The 26,183-nt window shown below is 41.5% G+C and overlaps 1 protein-coding gene and 1 non-coding gene across 2 annotated transcripts in view; both read right to left on the minus strand.

Moving 5' to 3' along the window:
• Positions 1-1,176: 1,176 nt before the first annotated feature.
• Positions 1,177-1,294, minus strand: LOC145414331 (5S ribosomal RNA). Its single transcript, XR_013899870.1, has one exon. It is a non-coding gene; the product is annotated as a 5S ribosomal RNA (ribosomal RNA).
• A 10,180-nt stretch (positions 1,295-11,474) lies between these two features.
• The window catches only part of LOC145414031 (uncharacterized), a 182,201-nt gene continuing 167,492 nt past the window's right edge, over positions 11,475-26,183 (minus strand). The window contains exons 40-47 of the mRNA XM_080283597.1: positions 25,281-25,383; positions 18,011-18,190; positions 17,269-17,415; positions 14,947-15,096; positions 14,231-14,393; positions 13,750-13,880; positions 13,119-13,347; positions 11,475-11,617 (exon numbers count right to left, since the gene is read on the minus strand). Coding sequence (XP_080139723.1) covers positions 11,475-11,617; positions 13,119-13,347; positions 13,750-13,880; positions 14,231-14,393; positions 14,947-15,096; positions 17,269-17,415; positions 18,011-18,190; positions 25,281-25,383 — 1,246 coding nt within the window. The remainder of the gene's footprint in view (positions 11,618-13,118; positions 13,348-13,749; positions 13,881-14,230; positions 14,394-14,946; positions 15,097-17,268; positions 17,416-18,010; positions 18,191-25,280; positions 25,384-26,183) is intronic.

Genomic DNA, 26,183 nt, shown 5'->3' on the forward strand with positions numbered 1-26,183 from the left:
AGAGGTAGGTGCGCGAGTGAGCCGAAAGACAAGTGAAGTGTCCCTCCCCCGTGACTTGGTGACAGTGTCGAATGTCGCCATCCGCACCCTACCTCTATTATAGAAATATCTCCGCCACAGACTCCCGATCACTGTGAACCAAAGTGAGACTCCCCCATTTATTATTATCCACCAGTAACATGATAATTAATCCAAACTGACAACCACGGTGAAGTGATATTCCATCTAAGTAACAGTAAACATATCCACGACTGCCCTGTGCCACGTATTAATATATATTGGATCAGTCTATGTAAGCGACTGTAATATTGTATCTCTGTTCTCTTATGTGCCAAATATTGTTGTATGTACATTGTAATGAGTAGAACTTAAGCAATAGATGTGATACGGTGTACTGTCTCTTTTTATGCCCTGTTCCTTTGTTAGTGCATTACATCCGGTCTAGTAAAAGGACCCCGTTCCAGTGCTCGTGTTTTTCGACGAGAAGTCGCCTTAAAACACAGCATTACACTAAGTCTTTCTTTACTTTCACCATTTCAGCATACGTGATTTCTACATCATTTTTGTAGCTTTGCACAGCTTCATTCACCTGTGTTATCTTCTCCTCAATATCACTGCTCTGGTCATAAGACTGCTTGCTTGTCTAATTGTCTCTGTGTCATTTTTTAACTCTTCCATAACACTCTCGTGATTAACTACTGTACTTCCCATTTCACTCACTTTCTTCCTAAGGGTATTCAATTCTACTGTTAGTTCACTGATGGTTGTGTCTTTCTTATTGGCCTCCCTTCCCAGTTTTTCTATCTCTTCCTTTTGCAAGTGCATTTGCTTCTTTATTTCATCAATTTCATTTTTGAAAGCCATTTCTAGTTTGTGTACACGTTCAACCAGTCTATTGTGAGTCTCCACTTCAACCAGTTCTTGGTAGAAAACATCATTTTACTTTTTACTTTTATCCCTTTTCTTTTCCAAATTTGTTTTACTGAAGTATGTATCCATTTTGTAAAACTAAATGAACAGAGTGTGTACTTAACAAAGCATGCACGCTTTCCCCGTCTTCCATCCATCCATTGCCAGACGCCATGTATCCCAAACGGAGTGGTCAAGGGCTTAGAGTTAATTGTTTTACAGGGAGGGGCACTAATCCTCCACCAACCCCACTTGACACGTAGGGATGCCAACAGCATCTGGTGTTCCCAGGCGGTCACCCATCCAAGTACTAACCAGATCCAACGTTGCTTAACTTCGCTGATCGGACGGGAAGCGGTGTACTCAACGTGGCATGGCCGTCTTGCTGTAGTATAAACAAACCCAGCTGACTCAACGCATCGTGGTTCTTTGTTGTTGAACCAGTCTTATTTAAACTTATTATTTCTTTTCCTTTTAATAATGAAAAATCATTTAGTCTAACCTGGTACAGAGCTTGACTCATTCAAAGATACTTATTTAGGTAATGCCTCTGGCCGTGTTGAGCTGGTGTGGAGCGCCGGTACAGACGTCCACCTCCGACGATGTCAAGCTCTGTACCAGGTTAGACTAAATGATTTTTCATTATTAAAAGGAAAAGAAATTAAAATGCCCGCCGCCGGTCCTTCCGCCCCGCCACCCCCCACTCCACCACCGGGCCACCACCACCCCACCACCCGAGGAAGAGATCACGGGGAGGTTATAATGACCTAGGGCAAAAGGGTCACCCAACCACCACTGACCTGTGCCCCTTCTCCCCGTAACTGCCCCAACGCCAGGTGAGCCTAGATCCGCAACAACTTTAACGGCGGGTTGACCATCGACAGCAGTGGGGTGGGACTGATACGTCAGTCCCTCGTAGTCTTGTGGTGACGACCACAGCTTCACCCCAACGGGGCAGGAGGTCCTTAGGTGAGCCACGAGGGTTTTACACCTACTGCCACCGCGAGCCACGGGGAAGTACCATCCTCTGCCGCAACAACCCTGGTGAGCCACGAGGGGCTTGTATCCTCTGCCACCGTGAGCCACGAGGGCGTAATACCCTCTGCCACAACCAGGACAGGAGGTCCTTTGACGAGGGAGGAGAGCCCTCTATAACAAATAGGGCAGGAGGCCCAATAGTGGATTGTACGGGGCTCACGCCCCTAGCCACTCTAAGGGTAAGAGACCCTCACACACCGCCACAAGTGGGTCCCAGGACCGATCAACCTGGTGCCACGGCAATTGTAAAGACAAGAGAGAGAGTCGCCTCTGTGCTACCCTCCATAAGTGCAAGAGAGACCACGGCCTCCGTGTGTCCTCTAGAGACAGCTAACTCCTGCAGGAGTAGCCGGACACCACCGGGGGGAGTTGCCCCTAAAGTGTCACCTGAACAGAGGCCCGGTCCCAGTCGGGACCTACCTCCTACCCCCGGGAAATTCTTGTCTTCCCCAGGTACCAGGAGGAGACGAGGCCGCAGCCCACACCTGACGGCGCGTCCCCCAGCAGACCTCCGCAGCCCTCGGACCCCTAGGCGAGCCCGGCAACCAGTCGACGCCGACCTCCCCCTGCCGCAGACCCTACAACGTCAGGCCCGTCTGCTACACCTGTTTGGCCCCAGTCCCTAGGGCCAACACAGGCAGGCCTCCCTTCATAGTGACCAGAGGAGGGACTACAACAGGTCGAGACCCCAGGCAAGAGGGTCTCCCTGCACCGTGACCAGAGGAGGACCTACAACAGGTCGAGACCCCAGGCAAGAGGGTCTCCCTGCACCGTGACCAGAAGAGAGTCTACAACAGGTCTAGACCCCAGGCAAGAGGGTCTCCCTGCACCGTGACCAGAGTGAGGACCTACACCCTTATAGTGACAAAGTGATATCGCCCCAGAAACTCGGGCAAGAATAGTGACTTCCCCTTTCCTGTAGTGATCCAGTGACAGAGTGAACCAGCGGGATTACACCAAAAAGTGTCCGTAAATACCTTCCCCTAGCAAAGACTATAAGTTCTGGGTTCATACAACTAGTGCTATCCCAAAGTCCAGTCTAGAGTAGTCTCCCCCCTTGTCAGTGTACGCGCGGGCGAGAGTTGCCGCGCCGAGCCCAAGCAGTGAACTCTAGTGCTCTACCCCCCTTGTTATTTTATAGTAATAATCCCTCCTCGGCTCATCAAGCCCAGACATCTCTATTGTCCCAGCACACTAAGACCTTTTGGACTTTGATGCAAGTTAATCCCATCCACTTATGGACTCTTGACCTGTTGTAAAGCATAATTAAGGAGTGTGTGAATATCCCGTATTACACTAACGTAACTTTGTATATCTGTATCCTCTCTCTATAATACCATCCTATGTAATATTGTTAAGGTGTTGTAATTAAGGTAATAGATGTGTTAAAGGTGGACTGCCTAGTTTTTATGTCCTGTTCCTTTGTTAGTGCATTACTTCCGGTCCGGAAAGAGGACCCCGCTCAGTAGCTCTTTAGTACGAGGAGTCGGCCTGAAAACACTCAGCATAACAGAAATAATAAGTTTAAATAAGACTGGTTCAACAACAAAGAACCACGATGCGTTGAGTCAGCTGGGTTTGTTTATACTACAGCAAGACGGGGAAAGCGTGCATGCTTTGTTAAGTACACACTCTGTTCATTTAGGTTTACAAAATGGATACATACCTCAGTAAAACAAATTTGGAAAAGAAAAGGGATAAAAGTAAAAAGCAAAAGGATGATTTCTACCAAGAACTGGTTGAAGTGGAGACTCACAATAGACTGGTTGTTTGTGTACAAGCATTTATTTGAATGTGATTTGGAGAAGGCCTTTAACAGAGTCCCTAGAGAGGTGGTGAAGTGGGCAAAGAGAGAGCCTGGAATCATGGAGTGGCTGGTTAAGGTCGTTATGGCCATGTATGTGGGTGCTCACACCCAGGTAAGGGTGCATGGAGATTTGAGTGATGAGTTTTCCGTGAATGTTGGTGTGCATCAGGGGTCAGTTTTGAGTTCCTTGTTTATCATGGTACTTTAAGTCCTCTCACGTAACTTCAAAAATTGACTTACGTGGGAGATGTTGTATGTTGATGATTTAGTGTTGATTACAGAGAATGAAAGCGAGGCGGAGGAAAGATTTAGAAGGTGGAGAGATGGTAATGGTTCACAAGGGCTTAAGAGTAAATGCAGATAAAAGTGATGGAATCTAGGGCTGGGGGCGTTACTGTCAAAGAGGAGAGAGTGGCCATGTGCGATTTGTCACAAGGGCATGGGAGGTAATTCCATCTTTTGCAGTGTTTGTGATAAGTGGGTGCATTAGAGATGTAGTGGTATTAGAGGTAGACTGCGAGATAATGCTGATTTCAAATGTGCGGTGCGTCGGGGAGAGCAGGTGGAGATTGTCAGACGTGAAAGGATTGAACTTGCTGGAGAGTCTCTTGAGAGAGTGGAAGGGTGTTGTTATTTGGGAGACATGTTATGTGCTGGAGGTGGGGCTGGAGCTAGCACAGAGAGGAGTGGTTGGAAGGAGTTAAGGGAGATGTTGCCTCTCCTGACACTGAGAGGGCTCTCCCTCCGTGCTAAGGGATCTTTGTATGCTGCATGTGTTAGGAGTGTAATGCTGTATGGTAGTGAGACCTGGGCAGTAAAGGAAGAAGATATTCGCAGGCTCAAACCTACAGAAATGGCAATGATTAGGTGGATGTGCAGTGCGTCCTTGAGTGCAAGGCCTGTGGGGGGCTAGGTTTACGATGGAAGAGTTGAGAGGTAGGATGAGACTGGAGTGTGTTTGTCCTGTGAGGAAGAGAGGCAGATTGAGATGATATGGGCATATGGAAAGATTGGGGGATGATGCAAAGTGAGAAGTGTTTATGTTGGGGGCAGGGTAGTGATAGGTAGACCTAAAAAGACCTGGGACGAGGTCACTGAGTGTGACCTCAGGGTCAAGGGACTAAATAGGGAAGCTGCCCGAGGTCGAGCAGCATGGAGATCCACCATTAGGTGACCAAGGTTGATGCATGCAAGCATGATGGGGCCTTCAAAAACGAAAATGTACGTGTGTGTGTGAGACGGGAGGTTTGCTTTAAGGGCTTTTGCCCTATGGGGCTTTGTCCTAGTGAGCTTTGTCTGACACGAGAGAGAGAGAGAGAAAGAGAAAGCATTATGTACAATAGCTGCTGTTGACAGCCACCATTCATCTTCTTGGGCCATCAGTAGTGGTGTTCCTCAGAGCTCTGTCCTATAACCAACTCTCTTGCTGTTATTCATCAATGACCCTCTAAGTTGTCATTCACTGATGACTCCACTCTGCATCTTTCCATCCATGGACGCAGCATTAATTTCAGCAGTTACTTCGACAAACAAGGGATGAGACTATGGCATACCTAAGGCCTACTTGGCTCATACTTCTGATTGAGGTCAAATTTTGTTTTTAATGCATCAAAAACTCGTTTCTTACATCTTTTGACACGTCAAAATCTGCCACTAGAATATCCTCTAAATTTTAACAAATACCAAACTCAATTCAGCATCATCATTGAACATACATGAGGTTTCATTCCTCGGAATTTATCTTGGAAAGATCATATTTCCTCTTGTAAAATCTGCTTCCAAGAGATTAGGTGTGTTAAGCTGACTCCATGCCTTCTTTACCCCTGCACAGTTGATGACTATTCAACGGTTTTATCTGCCCGTGTAGAGTATAACTCTCATGGGCGGGAAGGCTCCCTGCATACAGCTGTTTTCAACAAGGTGGAGTCAAAGCTTTTTGTTTCATTAACTCTCCTTCTCTTACTAGTTCCCTTCAACCCTTATCTTTTCACCACACTGTTACATCTTTATCTCTTTTCTATTACTACATCAATGATCACTGCTCCTCTGAACTGTCTGCTTGCATCCCTCCACCTCTATGGCAGGCATATAGCACCCACCTAACAACAAACTCTCATCCTTTTTCTGTCCAGTTCTCTGATGCAAAAGTTAACCATTACTCCCAGTCCTTCATGTATGCAATGGGTCAACTCTGGAACTGTCTTCTTCTGTATGTATTTCCTAATACTGTACGTATGACCTCCAGTCTTTCAAATGCAAGGTATCCAGGCTTCTTGAAATGAATGGATCTTGAATTTGGCTCTCTGTTATCTTGTTTTTATTTCCTCTTGAAACAATTTGTGGGCTCCTGGCCTTTGGTTCCTTCTTTTTTGTGGGGGACATGGTGGCTCATTGGTAGAGCGTTGGACTCAGAACCAGGGCTGTGAATTCGAGCCATGCCCAGCTGCCATGCTGGGAGGGGTAGCATCCTTCTGTCACCTAGCAGGGCTATATGATCTAATAAGGTATAGCATGGAGGAACATTTCCCTTTCCTTCTTTCTCGCATTAAGAAAAATATTTAGAAATTAAAATTTGTGGCAAAATGAATTACTACTGAAATAGGTTCATGATTTCACGAGTAAACATTTGTTAATTTTTTCATCTTTGATTCGAATAAATGATGAATAAAAATGAACTGATGTGTAAAATGATGATTACATTTCAGCAGTAATTTCCTTTGCCAAGAATAGTTTCCAAATTTTACCAGTATTATGCAAATATCTGGCAATTAGGTATAACACCAAAATTATTTCTTCAGTACCGTAAACTGGGGTGAATTCGGACTCGGGGCGAATTCGGATAATACTGCAATAAAAAGTTGTTTAAATTAATTAATAATTAATGAATAAACATATTAGAAATCTGTTTGCTCCCAATTGTTTGTAATTCTTTACTGTACTTTCGTGTATAAAGATACTTAATATATCACGTGACACATACCAGGTATATACTAAAAAGCAAATATATGTAAAAAGAATAAAATTTGTAACATTGGCAAACTTTCTTTGGCAGAATTGTTAATGAATAGATGCAGGAAAATCTTCGGTGGCCGGATGTACTTTCATGCGTAGTGTGAAAGTGCAAAGTAAGTAATTGGCGTTATCTTCTCAATTAATCTCTTAACTGGGCATTTAATGAAATTTTTAAAATTTTCATGCAAATTGGAGTCAGTTCGGACATGAGGTGAATTCGGACAGGGGGAGTATGAATGAAAAAGTAACACTTTTTACAATGTACAATTGCTTATAATTTGCCAGATGTGGATACTGTGTGTAATTGGGTTCATATGTATCATTTACAGGTATACTCTTGAGCTTTTATGGTACTACCTGTTTAAACAAGGTCACCCAATGACTCGAACATTTAAGAAAAGAACTGGTGGAGATCAAGGTCCTTATCGTAGTGAAAAAGGCAAGCAAAAAACTGGTAAAGCCAAATAATCATGTTAAATATCACCTGTACCTTATAATCCATCAGTCTTCCAAAAACAAAATTATTAGTCAAGAAATGATTGTTCCATATACAGTACTAAGGTTTGTAGCTAGATTTGTCTTATCTACATGTGTTCTAATATGTTTTATTTAAACCAAGGAAAAAAATAAAACTGCTCTTGTGTTCATATCTCATTATAGTCATTAGCTTATTTTGTCAAGGAGTGGCATTATTTTTGTACTGGAAGAACATTTTTTTAAAAGCCCCAGAGCGTCCGAAATGGCCCCACATAGGTCCGAGACTAAACTGGGAACCCAGGGTAGTCTTATGCATTCATTTTCTATTTATGTACGAATTTATACAGTGTGTCCGAATTCACCAAAGTTTGAGTACAAATTCGGACACCCATTACTATATTTGCTATAATTATATATGAAACATTTTAAATTTTGTACTGCTATGATTCGATACCCTAGTGGACCAGCTCAACATACAGTACTTAAGATCTTGGACTGAATTAAAAACTAGATTACATGGTACAAAAAAATGAAAAAATCGTCCGAATTCACCCCAGTTTACGGTACCAAATGTTTGTAAAGAAATCCACACACATTCTGTAGAACTTGAGAGATAATGTCTACAGAAAGATCTGCATACTCAAAAGGAACATCAATGCATAGTAAACTTGGGGGGAAAAAAAAAAATGTAATCGTCACAGCAAGTGGTGTACTGAAGTAGTTAGTGTTTACGTGCATATTAAGGGATGACTCTCTAGATACCTATTCTATCTATCTATAGCCCGACGCCCTAATCCCGCAAAGGGTGGCCGCAGACAAAACGCCTCCAAGTCACTCTGTCACCCACTATTTGACTCCCCTCCCCCCAACTCACCCCCCCCTCCCTCATATACCTCTCAACTCCATCCCTCCACCTCATCCTCGGTCTACCCCTCCCTCTCCCTCCCTCCACCCTCTTAGTCAGTCTTTCATTCTCCTTCCTCTCCACATGTCCAAACCACCTCAGTGTATTTCTCCTAATCTTTTCAACCACATCCACATCTACCCCACAACGTTCCTTCACTTCTTCATTCGTCAACCTGTCCCTCCATGTCACTCCACATGCTCCTCTCAAGTAACTCATTTCCACTGCTCTCACTCTTGACTTGTTCCCCTCTTGCAAGGTCCACGCCTCGCTTCCATACGTCAGGGTAGGGATCACAATACCATCATGCAGTGACTTCTTAACTTCCATACTCACCTCCCTATTTCTCATCACTGCTTTCAGTGTGCCAACAACCTTCCTTCCCTGCTGTACCCTTTCACGTACTTCATCCCCCAAAGTTCCATCCCTACTCATCACACTACCCAAGTACTTGAATGCACTCACATTCTCCATATCCTCACCATCCAACCTCACTGCACACTCTGTGACTTCATTCCTCTCAAACACCATAACTTTACTTTTGTTTACATTAACTTTCAGCTTCCTCCTCCTACACACTGTCCCAAATTCATTCACCAAACCTTGCAACTCCCATTCATCTTCACTCAACAATACTGTATCATCAGCAAACAGCAACACCGGAAGCTTCCAAATCCCACCCTCATTCATTAGGGCCACCCCCACATCCACTGCCCTACCTTGTACCTCCTTTACGACCCCATCCATATATATATTAAATAGCCATGGAGACATTACACACCCCTGTTTCAGTCTCTAGATACCAAGTAGGCTAAACTGCCCTGGGATTTATCAAGCAGTTCTGGGTGGTGCCCCTTTCAACTGAAGCCAGTGGCAGCCTGAGCCAGCTGCACTGACTGATGCCATCAGCAGTGAAAAGGTTAAACTTACTCTTGCCCATGACTGAAGTAACCCATACAGGTGATGGCTAACCTGAAATCTTTGAAAAATACATCTCATTAAAGTCTAAATTAAATGTATAGGTAACATGAAACAAATTTACATACTATCAGTAATTTTACTTTCTACAATATATATTAGTAATTACAATGCTTATTTACAGACATTGACCATTGTGTTGCAGGCCTCAAGTTTCCATTCTCCATATATACATGACCGATATGTCCTCAGCTTTATAAAAAAAAACTATTTCAGTTCTGTTTACTACACTGTGTAAGGCAGAGAATAGTAATGTGTAAAAGACTTGAAACCTGTTGTCTCATTCCTTTGGTTAATGTCAACAAATTTTCTTTACGTAATGTACAGGAACCTGAAAATAATAACCCTTAATGTTATCAGTATTATGGATTATTGAGTTCCTTTAAAATGTTTCATTATCTTTTTATCTTAATTTTCTTTTGTAAAAGAACTGTGAAAAAAATGTGTACAGTCAATCCTTGAGTAACATGCAGCTGAGTTACGCATTTCTGTACTTACAAGGTCAGCATAATGCAATAAATCATAATCAACACAGGGAAACTCTCGAGCTTAAGCGGAAGTGTCAGCTGGCCTGGCGACGCAACATGAAAGTTGCGTGTGGTTACATCACCCGCCAGACTCACCATGACTGGCCAACTTCCATCCATGTATCTGGGCACATACCCGTATACTCAGTTCTTTCTTGCATCTCTGAGTTCTACCCACGTTGTGCAGCAAGATTTTTTTTTGTGTGTTAGACTGTCAAGGGAGGACAGTGGCTTAGTCATACTGCGTGATCAGCCCCAGCCACCCAGAAAGCTGTGCATCTTCATGTATGCCCAGAAGTGTGAGAGAGTAAATGAGTTACAGCAAGTAAAGAGGCATGCAGAAATGGCGAAAAATGTTGAAGGAATTGACTTGGGGGGCGGGGGGAGACTGCCGTAGAGCTATGAATCAACAACACACGGGTATCCAGCCTAATTTTTGTTTTTGTTAATGCTATTTAAATACCACTCATTTTTAATTACAACAGTTACATCTCTTTCAGTGTTTTACCTGATGGTGGGTATATGTAGAGGGGTGTTTCACGTGAGGCTGGGTGGTAAGAAGGGGTAAAAGTGAGAGTTTTGGAAACTTGCCAGACTACATTGTACTGTTAAACATATAAAAGTATTGTTTGAATAACGCATGTTTGAGTACCACAGTCCTTATCCTGTCCATATCATCTGCGTTACTTGATGACTGACTGTACTGTAAAAAAAAACAATGCTGCAAAAAAGACATTGTAATGTCTATACTGTAGTATAACTGGGTGTAGTTCCTAGTTTTCAAAGAAGCACCATGAGACTCTAGGAAAAATACAGTGTAGTATTTTAATTGTAGCTGCATAATCTGGAGATACATTAAGTAAAAGAAAAGTTAGATGATGAACAACATTGTTCCCACAATATCAATGTTGTGCAACAAGACAGCTACATTTAAAAAAAAATTATCACATCAAACATACTGTAATTTGAATGTGCAGTGCTAGTATTCAGAGAATCTGCTAACCTAATAACCATCAAATGGTAGGTGGGGGCACTCACCATCCACTCATTCGATGTAGTGCTGTTATAGGGTGGCTGCTCTTTCCTCTCTTCCTTCCTTCTTTCCTTCCTTCCTCTTCTGTCTTTCTTTCCTTCATTCTATCCTCTTCTTTCTGTCTACGGGTGACTCTACACTTAGTGACAAGTCAAGTGCTTTCCTGTACACCAGAAAACCATTTACTAAGCTGGGTGGTAACCATATAACCAAATTATGGTGCCTGGAGATTTAGTGGGTAATTAAGGTGCTCCAACCAGACTGAGCCTGTGTTGATTTATATCCAAGGGATGGTTAGGGTTTATTGCTCACATAATGCCACTCAGGGATGTGTGAGGCTGGTCACTCTTGCATTAAATGTCATGACCAACTTGCCTAGCCCCAGGATCCTATTCTTCTCATGGGGCAACACAGGATTAGATGATGATGATGATGATGATAAATGGTAATCAATTAGTGTTACAAGACTTAACCTTGAATGACATGCAAAATGCCTGACAGAAATGTGAAAACTGCAGAAAAAAGGAGTGTTCAGATAAATCTGTAATTAATAAATTAGTTTTTATAAAAGACACTATGCAATTTTTATCAAGTAACAAAAGAGTTGAAAATCTTGTGAGCCCAAAATTGGAATGAAACTGATTCAAGCAAAAATGTGTGAAAAGACAAGGTGAATGGAAGATGCATAATATTTATAAAAAAAAGGAAAGAAAGAAAGAAAGCAATAATCTCTGATGTGACTTGGCAGAAATGTGTGAAGACAGGTGATGAAGAGGAGGGGAAAATCCTTCACTGAACTGGGCATGCACTGAGCAACACATTCTGTAGGCGATACATGTCAGTCCAGTCCCTGCGTTCACTGTTCAACACAATATTTCTGATGCAGCCTTTGAAGTTTTCCTGTGTTGTCAGGGTACCTTGACTGGCAAATTCTGTAAAGTAAAAGGGAAGTTTAATATCTAACAATAATCTGCAAGTATCTACTTGTTGTCTAATCTGTGATCTGCTAATAAATGAAATGCAGTGCTATACAGTGTCATGTGTTAAGAACTTTTTTTTTACCAAAATACAGTGTAAAATTTTTCATGAAAATTGATCTCTTCCACAACAACAATTTTTTTTTTGTATTGATACTAAGTTCAACAAACATGACAGTTTATTACATACACATTATTCTGCGACAAAAATAAAACCACTCAAGTGAATTTGAAAGTATCCAGAGGCTTTCAGCCATCTTGTGACACACCAAGTCCATTAAATCACTGATATACAGAAAGAAAGAAAGGGTGTGTTGCATCTTGCTTCCACTTAAAATGTTTTAAAGGTACTGTGTCCTTCCCCAAGTATTGCCAGACTTCGTCAACTCATTCAAAATGAGTTTCCTATGATGCACTTCCCTAATGGAATGCAGTGGAAATGAAACCCATGCATGGCGTGTTAAATCACCAGAATTGATTCTTGCATTTGTGGTCTCACTTGGTGGCACACTGGGAGGAAGAAGCAGCAGAGCTGCATTGGGATATGCCAAATGGAGTAGTTACTGCCAAATTCACTCATTACAAGTGAAAAAGGGGCTTTTCATCATCATCATCTCTAATGTCTTGCCCCATCTGAGAACTCCCTTGAAAAGGAGCAGCTTCCAGGCTATTTTGTCCTGATAAAAATATATATATATATATATATATATATATATACACACCCGTCCTGTTATATACACACCTTATCTTTATCTATCTATTGCCAGATGCCTCAATACCATAAGGGGTGGCCACAACAAAATACCTCCATGTTGCCCTGTCCCCTGCCATTTCACTGCCCTCCTCCCAGCTCACACACCCCTCTTTCATATACCTCTCCACTCCATCCCCCCATCTCATCCTTGGCCTCCCCCTCCCTCTCCCCCACTCCACCTCATTCACATACACTCTCCTCCTTGGTCTCTCGCTCTCCATCCACTCCACATGGCCAAACTGCCTCAATGTGTTTCTCCTGACACTTTCTATCACTTCCACATCCACACCACAACACTCCTTTGTGTGTGTAAATACTTCTAGTTGCTGTTTTGATAATTTCTCCACTGTCTATACTGTTAATTACTAGGAATCATGATTTTTTTTTTTTTTAAGCATTTGTTAATCTTTACAGAAAAACTGGCAGAGGAAGAAACTAATGTATGTAGAGTACTGTGCTGTAAAGTGTCCATTCTACCTCAAGCTTTTGTTTACAAGGATAATCACCTGGCTAGAAAATGCATGTGTGCTTGGGAAGGGAAATGTGGATGGGTGGGTAGAACCTTGGAGTAAGAGGGATTTTACTAGGCTTCCTCTGGAAGCTGGTTTATCTGGAAAACTGATTAATGCAGATTGGCTCTGCACCCAGTTTGTCTGGATTAAGTGGGTTTTATTGTATGTTATATGGAAATGTTGACCTTACCAGGCAATCCGCCAATATATAGAGGTGCTCCTGTAATGGTACTTTTATCATTCCCAGAGCCATTGAATCCATAAGCCTCCCGGTAATTGTCAACTCTGAGTGTTAAAGAGTTTTTAATGTAGCTGGCCTTGATGGTATGCCACATATTATCACAGAAACTGAACCGATTACGTAATCCAACTCGGGCACTGAAGGAATGACCCACTCCTACGCCCACACTTAGCACAACCTGTGAGGAAATAGTTAATGTTGGTTTTATAATCTGCATACTGAAATAGAATATACTATATGATGCGCAACAAAATGTAAAAATATACTGTATGTCATACAAGATATAAGTGCGAAATGCTGTGATGATACAGGTAAGTATTTGCCATTCACTCCAGTGATTTTCTCTGAACTTCCAACTATTTCTTATAACAGAGGTGGCAGACAAACTATGAACAACAACTATAATATGGCCTTCAGTAGAACAATGATTGCTTCTGCAGATCTGTAAAAGTTACAAATTCTTGTGATGGAATCTGTTATTCAGTATTATTACTGAGGGTACATGTATCAAAGAACTGCAGTTTCCTTCAGTCAGAAGCGCAGTACACGATTACAGTCAGTGGTCTTAAACAATACTCACAGCACCATTGACCAACTCAAGAGACAGGGAGGTGCCTCTTGGATCTGCCACACTCAGCATAATCCCATTTAACTCCCATGTCCGGAATTCTAGTCTCAGCTCCAGTAAAGGTCCCACATTAAAGTCATTACCTGTGAGTGATTAGATAATTATGAGCTAACTATGGCATTATTACTTGTCATAAATATAAAGCGTGGCATGTATGATACACCATACTCTAAGAGAATAAAAATAACTGCTCCTCATATGAGTCACTCACCCATCAACAGGCACTTCTTGTTTTAAGTATGATATATGTTCCAAACTATCACATTTTCATACAGTTATTTGGTCATCTATATTGGAAGAAGTGGCAAATCAGCACTAGAGGCAGAAATGATACCTCAAAAAGTAATTCTTCTGTTAAAAAAAAAAAAAAAAAAAAAAAAAAAAAAACAATATCCCTTGACTTACTATACTTGCAATACAAGATGTCACTTACTATAGATAGCATATGCATCGCCTGGGAAGTAAGAGCCAGGTTGGACATTGGCAAAGCACTGGCCCACACCAACAATCTGATCCAGCCTCCTTGTGCTTGGGATCTCATATTCTTCCCCATTTATGTGAAGGTTACGCAAACATCCACGAAGGGGCTCAATTTCCTGTGACTGAGATAGGGAAAAGTGCAACAGATTATTAAGTTGCTAATAGGAATTTTTAGTAAGACTTGGATCCTATGATTAAAGTGAATAGCTTCTTTTTATCCTCTATGCAGAAATGAAATACCACATGGCTGTGATGTGAGTTTGTGACTACTGTAATGCAAGATTACTAATAGCCACAAAATTATTGAGTTATCTGGGAAAGATTACAATAAATATCTTTAAAGGCTACAGAAAGAATGTCAGTCTACATTTTCATGTGAAATTTGCATGACAGTAAAAAATTACTGTACTGTAGTTATTAGTCTATTCTATACTGTAGTCATGATTATGAAATATAGTGGTGAAATATACCTGAGAATCAACTTATAATACATATACAAATAAATCGGAGTACAGTATGTGAATAGTTTGTATACAATACTTTTACAACAAACCGCTGTTACAGACTGAGGATAAAGAAAGAGAAAAAGTTTGCATACTTCAACATTTTCACTAAACTAGTAATACTGTATTTGGCAGTGCATAAACAAGAGGCATCAGCATCCTCTACCTGCCAAATTATGGAGCCATCTACGTTTGTTGGTAGTCCTCCAAGAAACAGCTCCCGTCCAACATTCATCCTGCGTGGTGCTTTAATTTTTTTCACCATCTGGTTGTCTATGAAGAGACGCAAACGTTTTCGTATCTTTTCTATTGTCACCTGTGGATATGAACAACATTACACTCTGAATACGAGATGACTAGACAACACTAATTACTCTGCATTATGCTCTACTACCAAGATCATATTCAAACATAAAAAATTAATTGTTGATAAATAAAAAATTTATTTCAAATGGCTAGAATAAATGATACTCAAGCAATGTTTTTCTGGCTCCAATGCAGTCTTTTAATCATACGTCTGTTTTCTGGCAAACATCTTTCCCCCTTCTCCAACAATCTCACTCCTGCTTCCATTTCACTGTTATACATACATTCATGGAGTCAGTCTTTTATTAACCCGTGGATTGCGCAATTACCTTTTTTTTTCCCATCCCGTGGTGTGCAAAAAAAATGATTTTTTTTTTTTTTTTTTTTTTTTATTATACATGTGAAGATAAACATCCAGGGCATCATCTGGTGAAAAGAAACAATCTCTCTCTCTCCCTCTTTGCATAGGGCCATGCATAATTTTACATAGGGGAGTAGTTAAAAAATGAATAACTTTTCTTGTTTGTTTGTTTGTTTATCATAAACCTGAAGATGAACATCTAGGGCATCATCTGGTGAAAAGGAAAAAATCTCTCTCTCTCTCTCCGTCTTTGTGTAGCACCATGTGTAAGTTTGGGTAGGGGTGAAGTAGTTAGCGGTGATGAACGGCCAGCACAGCCCAAGCTATGGCTCACAACGTGACACTATCCAGCCGGAGTTGTGGCTTGCAATCCATGGGTTAACTATGACCATATCATCTGTGTACTGTATACTAGTACCGATATACCCCAGTACATCTACTTTTCCACCTCTCTGACCATTCATTAATTTATTATTACTGATAATGGATGTATTTGTGGTAGGTGGGGGCGCTCACCATCCACTCACTCGATGTAGTGCTGCTCTCGGGTGTCTGCCCTTTCCTCTTCTCCATCTTTCTTTCCTTCCATCCTCTTCTGTCTTCCTTTCCTTCATTCTTTCCTTGTCCTTCTGCCTATGGGTTTCTTTACACTTCCTCTTCTGTCTTTCGTTCCTTCATTCTTTCCTCTTCCTTCTGCCTGTGGGTGACTCTACACTGAGTGACAAGCCAAATGGTTTCCTATACACCAGGAAACCATTTTCTATGCTGGGTGGTAACCATATAACCAAATTTTAGTGCCTAGTGGTTTAGTGAGTAATTGTTGCGCTCCGATCGGATTGAGCCAGTGAGGGTTTATATCCAAGGAGTGGTTGGGGTTGATTGCTCATGTAATGCCACTCAGGGATGAGTGAGGGTGGTCACTCTCATCTTAAATGTCGGAACCAACTGCTTAGCCCCAGGCTCATGCACTCCTTATGGGGCAAAGTAGGATTGGATGATGGATGGATGGATGGAAGGATAATGGATGATGGATGAATGGATAAATTATTAACATGTGTTCAAAAAAGTGTAGTATATTTCACCATTGGCTGGGTTCTGCATCTCTTTAGCACTGCAATTCTGTCACAGAACAGCACATACATACAAACTTACATTTGGATATCATCATCCATTTTTTAGGTTTCCTGAATTGGTGATTTTTCAGGACTGGAAAAATAACATAGTATTATTACCTTACAATCTGGCAATCACTCATACTCACTGTCCAAACAGATGGTCCAATCCTGAAGATGACCTTATATGGACTGATACAAATACTGTACAATACATAGATATCCCATAAACACAGATATTACAGCTAACAGAGAAGGCAGGAGAAGGCAAAAAAATGAACTGGGTGGGAGAGAAGTAGTAGGTGGGGCATATATTTGGTGGCTGTGGATGGTAGGACAGAGGAGAATGATTATGCTCTGTGAAGATGGGCATTGTATGATGACCAGCACTGGTGTTGGGAAGACTTAAATTTTAGATTTTGCTTGTAAATTTCAAAAGGGGTGGGTAAAAGAAAAATGGTGGGCTGGATGAAAAGAGTGGATAGGATAGGATGGGATAATGATAGGTGATGGGGTTGTGGATGAGCAAGGCCAATACACGCTGTGAAGACAATGATGGTCAAGCAGTATCGGTGTGGCAACAGTTATTCAAAACTTTTTCTAAGCAAAACAACAACAACAAAATAAGCTCATAATGATCCCATATACCCAGTACCTCATGATGCACATAAAAACATGCACAATAAGAACTGTATAGTTTTCAGCTTACTTTTTTCCACTGCCCAGTATTAAGTCCAGGATGTGACATGGCCTCGATGTCCTTCATTCCTTTCTTGCTGTCCTTCTTGATCACCAAACTGACTCGTCCATTACGCAGTTGCACTGATACACTCTGTGTTCTCTTCTTTCTTGTGTTCTATATTGAGAGAAATGCTATATGAAAAGAACACCTACACTGTATACTTTTCCAACAATACGAACATGCTTAGTTAAACATTTACTGCAGACAACAAGGCATCAGCTACTGCATTATCTTTATTACCACCATCATCATCATCACTACTGCACAAATTTCTTCTATAATATGCATGTGAACAGTATTATATAAACAACAAAAATGACACCTTTGATTGTCCCACCCACCCCTGCAGAGTTTTTTGGGAAAGAAATATTATTCATTGCACCCCCCCCCCCCACAAGAGGTCCCAATAAATAATGCTGGGTTTGGTTTGTGACATGACAAGCTGCGAAGAGTTTTGAATTTGCTACAGAGTCACTGACTTAGGGTAGGAGTGTCACAGAAAGAGGGTGGGTGGGCAGGTTATGATAGAGAAGACTAAGAAATGAAGTTGAGATGACTAGCTCCTGTTGAACATCACTGCATATGAGCTCATTTATAAATACATTAAATTACCATTTTTTGTCAATCAAGAGCTACTCAAGTGTGTACAATCAAGCATTACTCTTCTCAGCTTTGCAATCCACTTCTTGAGAAAATTACTCCAACTTACCGAAGCCAAGAAGAAGAGGCCATTGGGGTAATAAGTGCGAAACTCAAAGGACACATTAAAGTTCTTCTTGAAGGTTCTGGGACTGAGGGGGACACGTACGTGTGAGTCTGAGCGGTCTCCAAACTTAAGAGCTTTGTATTCTACTGTGTGCTGGGTTGGTGGAAGGCATGCATGGATCTCCTGGAAAATAACAGTGCTATAAGAGCAAGCATGTATGATGTACATTCAAGGAATAATTATTAAAAGTGCCAACTACAGACATCTAATCAGAGTATAATTTAAGGTAAGTGAGCACTCAAAATGAATGATATACAGTAATCCCTTAATTCATGCGAGGGTTATGTTCCCAGACCCTTTGCGTATGTGGTAAATTCGCGTATACGTTCTGCGCATGTGTGCACGTAATTACGCATGTGTATTAAGAGTATTACATCTGAATAATACTGTTTATGCACTACATACATCTAATAACCTGGCATAAAGTATGAAATGCAACAAAAATGTAAGAAATTTAACACTTACTGAAAGCTGACAAGCACAGGCATAGGTGGAGACACTTTAGCACAATCTGGTGCACTAGCCCTCTCTACCTCCCGTATGCTACATTCTGCCTTCTTCATTGTACAAACAGTTGACACATTCACCCCAAACTTACGGTTCCGAGAATTCGCCGTCACGTCAATTCACCATCAAAACACGGACAATTCCCTGTCAGGACAATTCGCACCCTGGATGATTCCCCATCATTCTAAAAATATACTTATTATTTATTAATTAATACTTTAAAAACTAATTTTCAGGGGACTTTTAAAACTCATATAAGTAAAAAACTAGTGTGCACTACTTGCTAAATAAACTGGTATGTAAATAAATGACGGGGAACCATCCTGACGGCGAAAAGTCCTGATGGCGAATTGTCTTGTCACTGTTGTGACAGCGAATTGCCCTGAAACCAAACATACGACCAACAGCACTCGCCGACATTCCTTTCCTAAGTTTGTCCAACACTTTAACTTCCTCTGTCAGCGACACCACTTTACGAGCCCGCTTTGGTGTGTTACAACATGCATCACTAGCACTACGCTTAGGCCCCATGTTGGCAAGCCAGGCAAGCGATCACTGGAAGGCGGAAAAATAAGCCACAAATAACGATTCGCAAGTCACGCATGGCTCAAGCGTCGGATTCAAACTGACTGTGTGGTGCGCGGTAGACCGACTTCTCACCCATCCATCCACCCACCCACCCACACACACACACACACACGTATGCGCACGGGCTGCGGGTAGGCATTTTTATATTTTATTTATTTCTCATATTAAAATTATTTATTTGAATACTATAATTTTATGTTTTAATTATTGTACAGAAAAATTCGTGGATAACCGAAATCGCGTGAAAAAAGTTCGTGTGAATTAAGGGATTACTGTATATATACTTCTCCCAATCTGACTTACAGACTATTAACCTGGTCCATCCTAGCCATTTATACTTAAAGATTCAATCACTTAACCTTTATTCTCTGCCTACCTCTACTTCTTACTCTATCTCTGGTTTGCCTCTCATTTATCATGACTATCTGCCTGGTGTATAAAAAATGTGACCTATCCATTTTGTTTTTCTGCCTTTTAAATGTGGTCATTACTTCATCTCATTTCCCTGTCCTGGACGTTATTGTTCTGATGTGCAATGACACAGGCATTTATCACACCTGAATAATATAAAAAACACCAACTCAATGCAAAACCTTCAAAACTTGGCAAGAACTGCCATGATATTTGACAGTACAGAATTGCCATGATACTGACAGTACAATCATGCTCATCTTTTGTTGCTGAATCACGGCAATACAGTACTGGGTTTCAAGGTGGCTACTGATGCTGCAACTGTGACTTTTTAATGCCGGTACAGAAATTATTCATGTTCTATATGCTGATGCATTAGCTGTATTCAACTGTATACAGTGGCAGGGATAGTACAAGCCTTCTTCAACGTTTAGGTAATCTTCTCAGGACAAAATGCTGCCTGTGTAACCAAATCTGGCTGTAAATTCTCCTGATATCAGTGTGGCAGTACATCATCGGTGATATTCTGCCAGGATAAACGCCCATGTGACTGTGCCTTTATCATCATCATCATCATCATCTAATCTTGTGCTGCCCCATGAGGAATGTAGAAGCCCAGGGCTAGGCAAGTTGGTCCTGACATTTAAGATGAGAGTGACCAACCTCACTCATCCCTGAGTGGCATTACATGAGCAATAAACCCCAACCACCCCTTGGATATAAACCTACACTGGCTAAATCCAATTAAGGTGCCTTATTTACCCACTAAACCACCAGAAGCCACAATTTGGTTATATGGTTACCACCCAGCATAGAAAATGCTCCCTAATGTACAGGAAACTATTTGGCTTGTTACTCAGAGAATAGTCACCCATAGGCAGAAAGAAAAGGAAAGAAAATGAAGGAAAGAAAGACAGAAGAGGGCCTTTATCCTTCAGTGTTATCAGTCTATTTATTCCTCTCCTTGCACTCCTTGGCTTCCATTCATTGAAATTTGTTTCTAATAAGCAAGGACAACAGGTAGAACATCATGATTGTATCTAGGGCAATACCTTTATTTCTGAAGATGCAGCACATAGAAACAATTTACTTTTCAAGATGCCATTCTGCTTACCAAAATGCCCTCATCATCTACCTAATTTTAAAGTTACTGAACTGTTAGGAACTGACACTGTACTGTATAAAGTGCCTGTTCATAGAATATTTTATATATGTACCTGATATACTGGTATATCTATCTATGTATCTACCTATCTATCTATCTATTTATGCAATATATAGGGCTCCACTGAATACAATGAATAAGTAGCACAAAAACTACATCTCACCAGAAACTACATGGCAGGGAGGTGGGATTATTTGCCACAATCCTCCAACCAAACAAGAATTCTAGTTAATGACTTCACAGGCATTCCTCTTGGATCATCCAATTGTTCCAGTCAAACACACTACTGCAGTCATCATCATCAAGAACTGTGAGCATAAGTACTCACCTAACATCAAACTTAACATTGCACCCATGCATCACACACCCTCCAGGATATTTGGAGTTATATAGTGACAGACACAATGCACTCAGGGCACTTACAGGGACAGAATTTGGACATTAAAACACACACACACACACACACACACACACACACACACACACACATACTTTCCCTACTGTATAAACAATATATCAGATCAGTGATCCTGGCACGGACCCCCATTCCATCTAATACCCACTAAACTAACTCGCAGACCATACAGAACTTTGCCTTTATGTATCATCATTGGCAGCATCAAAATGACTCCCGCTGCTCACTTACATACTGAAACTGAATGTAAAGTCCCCTATTAGAGGCTATCTTGGTATAAAGGGTACACAATTCTACATGGCAGTCTATGCTAAAACATAGCACCCCTCTTACTATATGACAGTGCCTCACAACACAATTAGGCACATAAAACAATCACCATCCACAGAAAACAATCACCACACAAACATTACCAGACCCTCTTCAACAACATTCCAATTTCAGACACTCCAACATTAGCAATAAAGAAGCACCAACATACTCATTTCACTTGCAGGGCAATATGGCACCTTGATCAGAATACTGAATTACAGTATAAGATCCCCTTACTGAAATACACCCATCAGAGGTATCCCTACACACAGGTAATCAAGTTCACCTAGACAGTCTTTGATCAGGACATCACCCAGCCCTCCTAAGTTTCTAGTTTAGGTTCAGGCAGGGTGAAGTCACAGATGACAAATGCCCCACTTGTAAAATAAGCCCACACACCATAACACACACATAATGGAGACTGCACAGCACATGCCACACCAAGATGTAAACATAACATTAACTGTGGAAGAAACCTATGTGACGATCCCAGAGGGACAGTAGCTTACCTGTGATTGATAGGTCTGTTCAGCCATGCAGTCCAGGGTTATGCAACATCATCAACAACAACATGTTCTGTTAGATTCCTCAAACTATATCATTACCTTAACCAATAAACACAGAAAATTTACCCTCCTCTGTATTTTCAGCTCAAATCTCCTCCCCACAATCCTGGATTCAGATTAATGATAAGTCATAACTTTTATTTTTCTGCACATTCACCTCTAATCCTATTTTCACTCATTAGTCCACCACTGTACAGATCAACAACTCTCTTCTCACACCATCCTATACCATGGTAAAAATTATCCTTTAAATTATCATCCACTACGATTCCTCTGTATGAAACTCAATACTGATTCTGACTCACTCAGCCATCTCACACCTCTTTAAACTTGCTCATTTTCAATGGTTTCATCAGAAATTAACCCCACTATGAATCATACTAGCAGCAACATACATAAACACACTTTCAACACAGAACTGTGACATATCCAGATAACAATATGATGAAGATTCTGGTGTTGCTGTTTGCTGATGATACAGTATTGTTGAGTGAAGATGAATGGGAGTTGCAAGGTTTGGTGAATGAATTTGGGAGACTGTGTAGGAAGAGGAATCTGTAAGTTAATGTAAACAAGAGTAAAGCTATGGTGTTTGAGAGGAATGAAGTCACAGAATGCACAGTGAGGTTGGATGGTGAGGATATGAAGAATGTGAGTGCATTCAAGTACTTGGGCAGTGTGATGAGTAAGGATGGAACTTTTGGGGATGAAGTGCTTGAAAGGGTACAGCAGGGAAGGAAGGTTGTTGGTTCACTGAAAGCAGTGATAAGAAATAGAGAGGTGAGTATGGAAGTTAAGAAGTCACTGAATAATAGTACAGTACCCTTGCGTCCAACGCGCGTTAGTCCAGCACGATTCACGTCCAGCACGGAGAGCAAATAATTAGTATTATTTAATACGATTTAATTACTGCAACACGAGTGTGTTAGCATAACACGCACAGAGCTCCGAGAAGTGGGCAAAATCCTCAGAGTTCACCTCTAGCACAATCACTCCCGGTCCAACATGGTCATACTGGACATTCCCATGATGATGATAGCCAATGAAAACTTCAGATCAAGTAGCCTTCCCCGCCCGCTATCGTGATGTGATCGTGATGCCACCCAATTAAAAATGCTTCTGCTGTCACGTGATGTTTTGTTTAAATTTCTTCCGCCACAGCACCACTCAGTTGCATAATTCGCATTGGAAGGTGCTTTTTTCTTGCTGCATTTTCTGCCCTTGTTACTGCATTTTACCCTGCTCACAATGCCTAGGAAGCCTTCTGAGAACCCCAAGAAGCGTCGGCACCTCCCTCAGGCCACCAAGCTAGAAAGCATCGAGAGGAAGAAGAAAGGGGAGAGGAAAGTTGACATTGCCAAGGCCTACGACATGAATGAAGCCAACGTGAGGACCATAAAAAAAAACAAGACAAGATCCTGGCAGCAATGAAGGCTTACAGAGTGCTAGGACAGGCAGAAGCAGGACCTTCCATGGCTGTGGACGAAGATAGTGATTCTGAGTGTGATTTCGAAGGATTTATGAGGGAGGTTGAGGAGGAGCAGCAGCCATTACCCGCTAGTGACGCTAGCAGCCATCCTCCGGGGACCCAGTAGGACTACCTACAGCCTTGGATACCACCTTCCATTCCCAGCAAGCCCACCAACACTATCCTAAAAGGTTAGTTATCATTCATAGCACAGTACCATTTATTATAATTACAACAGTACCAATATATGTATAGGTATATGGTAGGTATTTAGGGTGACTTTTCCAAGGGTTGCTGACATAATTCATTTTTCCCCATAAGCTCTATTGTTTGTCCAACACCTTTTTGGTCCAACACGGGACCCATGCATGACAATATTACCGTGTTGGACGCGAGGGCACTGTATTGTGATCCCTACCCTGATGTATGGAAGCGAGGCATGGACCCTGCTAGAGGGGAACAAGTCAAGAGTGAGAGCAGTGGAAATGAGTTACTTGAGAGGAGCACGTGGAGTGACATAGAGGACAGGCTGACAGAGGAAGAAGTGAAGGAACGTTGTGGGGTGGAAGTGGATGTGGTTGAGAAGATTAGGAGAAATACACTGAGGTGGTTTGGACATGTGGAGAGAATGGAGAATGAAAGACTGACTAAGACGGTGTATGTAGGTCAGGTGGAGGGAGGGAGAGGGAGGGGAAGACCGAGGATGAGGTGGAGGGATGGAGTTGAGAGGTATATGAGGGAGGGAGGAGTGAGTTAGGGGGAGGGTAGGCAAATGGTGGGTGACTGAGCAACTTGGAGGCATTTTGTCTGCGGCCACCTTTTGCGGGATTAGGGCGTCGGGCTAAAGATAGATAGATTTAACCAACCATCCAATCCTCATGCACTGTCTCAAGTTACTTCAGTCTTTTCCCCTGACAGGCTATTAAGGGATAACTTTTTTTTTTTTTAACTGTTCCTTGCCATTTACCATACACCAGTAGACTGTGTCACTCTCCTGTTTTTAATGTACAACAAGGCCTCATTATTTTACTGTTAGTTCCTAAGTACTGTATACTGTATTAAAAAAATAATAACACTAAGAGTTTCACTGATACCTACATGGCTGATCTGCCAGTTCCCGAATTTACAGTATTTTATGTAAGGAAAAAGTGGCGATGCTTTCAAACACATTCCTGATATACCGTACATCAAGGACCACCTGTACCAAGAGATATTCATTCAGCTGTCTACCCATGTGTATCTGTGACTTGAGGAATGTGTTATACTTTTGTCAAGTACAAGTTTGTACTGGGCACTACTATTCCCTCCACTTCACTCACACTGTGTTACTAGCACTTATGCCCGGCTTCAAAATGTAGAGTATGTATTTAAGTACAAGTATACATGTGCCTTTTTATATCTCTTAGTACATCATTAGTTCAGGAATACTGAAACATAAATAAGTATGTAGATGAATGGGGCTGTAAGTATTTTGCATTCCTAAAATTTTATATTCTGATAACACAGAAGATCTTAAACAGCAACAGTCAGACTCCTTTCCTATTAATTCATAGACACCATTGTTGTTGTTGTTTTACCTGGTTCTGTGTGGCTGAACAGACCAGAATCCTTCCCATTCAAAGTGAAGAAAAATATGAGGAGGCTTGCCTCCAGGATGGACACTGCAGCTACTCTATCTAGGATGCACAGTGCCACCTCATGTAGGCTCCTTGTCTGCACCTCCATAGATAAGGACACTACATGTCCATACATAACGTACCTTGTACTGTATCATACCATACCTTCATATCACTCTCCATCCCCTGCATGGCAATGGGAGGCAGGTCAGCACATCTGCCTATGTACACATCCTGGAACCTCACTGGTCGTGAAAATGACACAACTCTGGTGAGGATAAGATCATAATCAGTAAAATATTACTGTGATTATTGCTTTTCAAATAATTCTGTATACAGTTAACCATTAACAAATACATGCTGAATGCTGCCAATAAAATAGTATCTTTAATTATTCTGATTACTGCCAGCTGGACTTATCTAGCTTAACTTAGGCTTCTTGTTGTGAAAGGTCTAGAAACAATCACTATTTACTCCTCGAAGAGAAAAAAAAATCTTCCAAGATATATGAAGTTAAAAACATATATCCAATGAAGTCACCAGCCCAAATCATAAGCAGTGTTCAGTGACATCACTTTTTTTTTTTTTTTTTTTTTAATGTGCTCGACTCTGGACATAGGCTTTTCAGCCTGCTCCCAAGGCCCAGTAGTCCTCCTACATATCGTACACCTCTACATGTCACCACTTCGGCGCTAACACCCACCGTCCATATTGAATACATGCTACGGCTGTCTCATACAGGACCGGTGTATTGGTATTAGCGGAGGTATTTTTATGACATGTCGGCGGGTCTTCTGGTAGATCGGTAAAGTCTGCCGTATTGAAATTCAAATCCTTAAACAGTTCCCTGCCCCAGCGGGGATTTGAACCTGGGTCCGGTAGGACCGCAAGCCACCTCTCTACCGATTAAGCCGCCGCATGATTTCTCAATCTGTACACACACACACACACACACACACACACACACAAATATAATGTATAAGATTTATTAGCCATGTAAGTTTCACTATTCACTGCAAGTTTCATGGATCTGGAAAATTTTGATCGAGGAAGAAAATTAACTGGAGA

Source organism: Coenobita brevimanus, chromosome 98 (genome assembly GCF_032717465.1).
Source record: "Coenobita brevimanus isolate Jiangsu-jjx chromosome 98, ASM3271746v2, whole genome shotgun sequence".
NCBI lineage: Eukaryota > Metazoa > Arthropoda > Malacostraca > Decapoda > Coenobitidae > Coenobita > Coenobita brevimanus.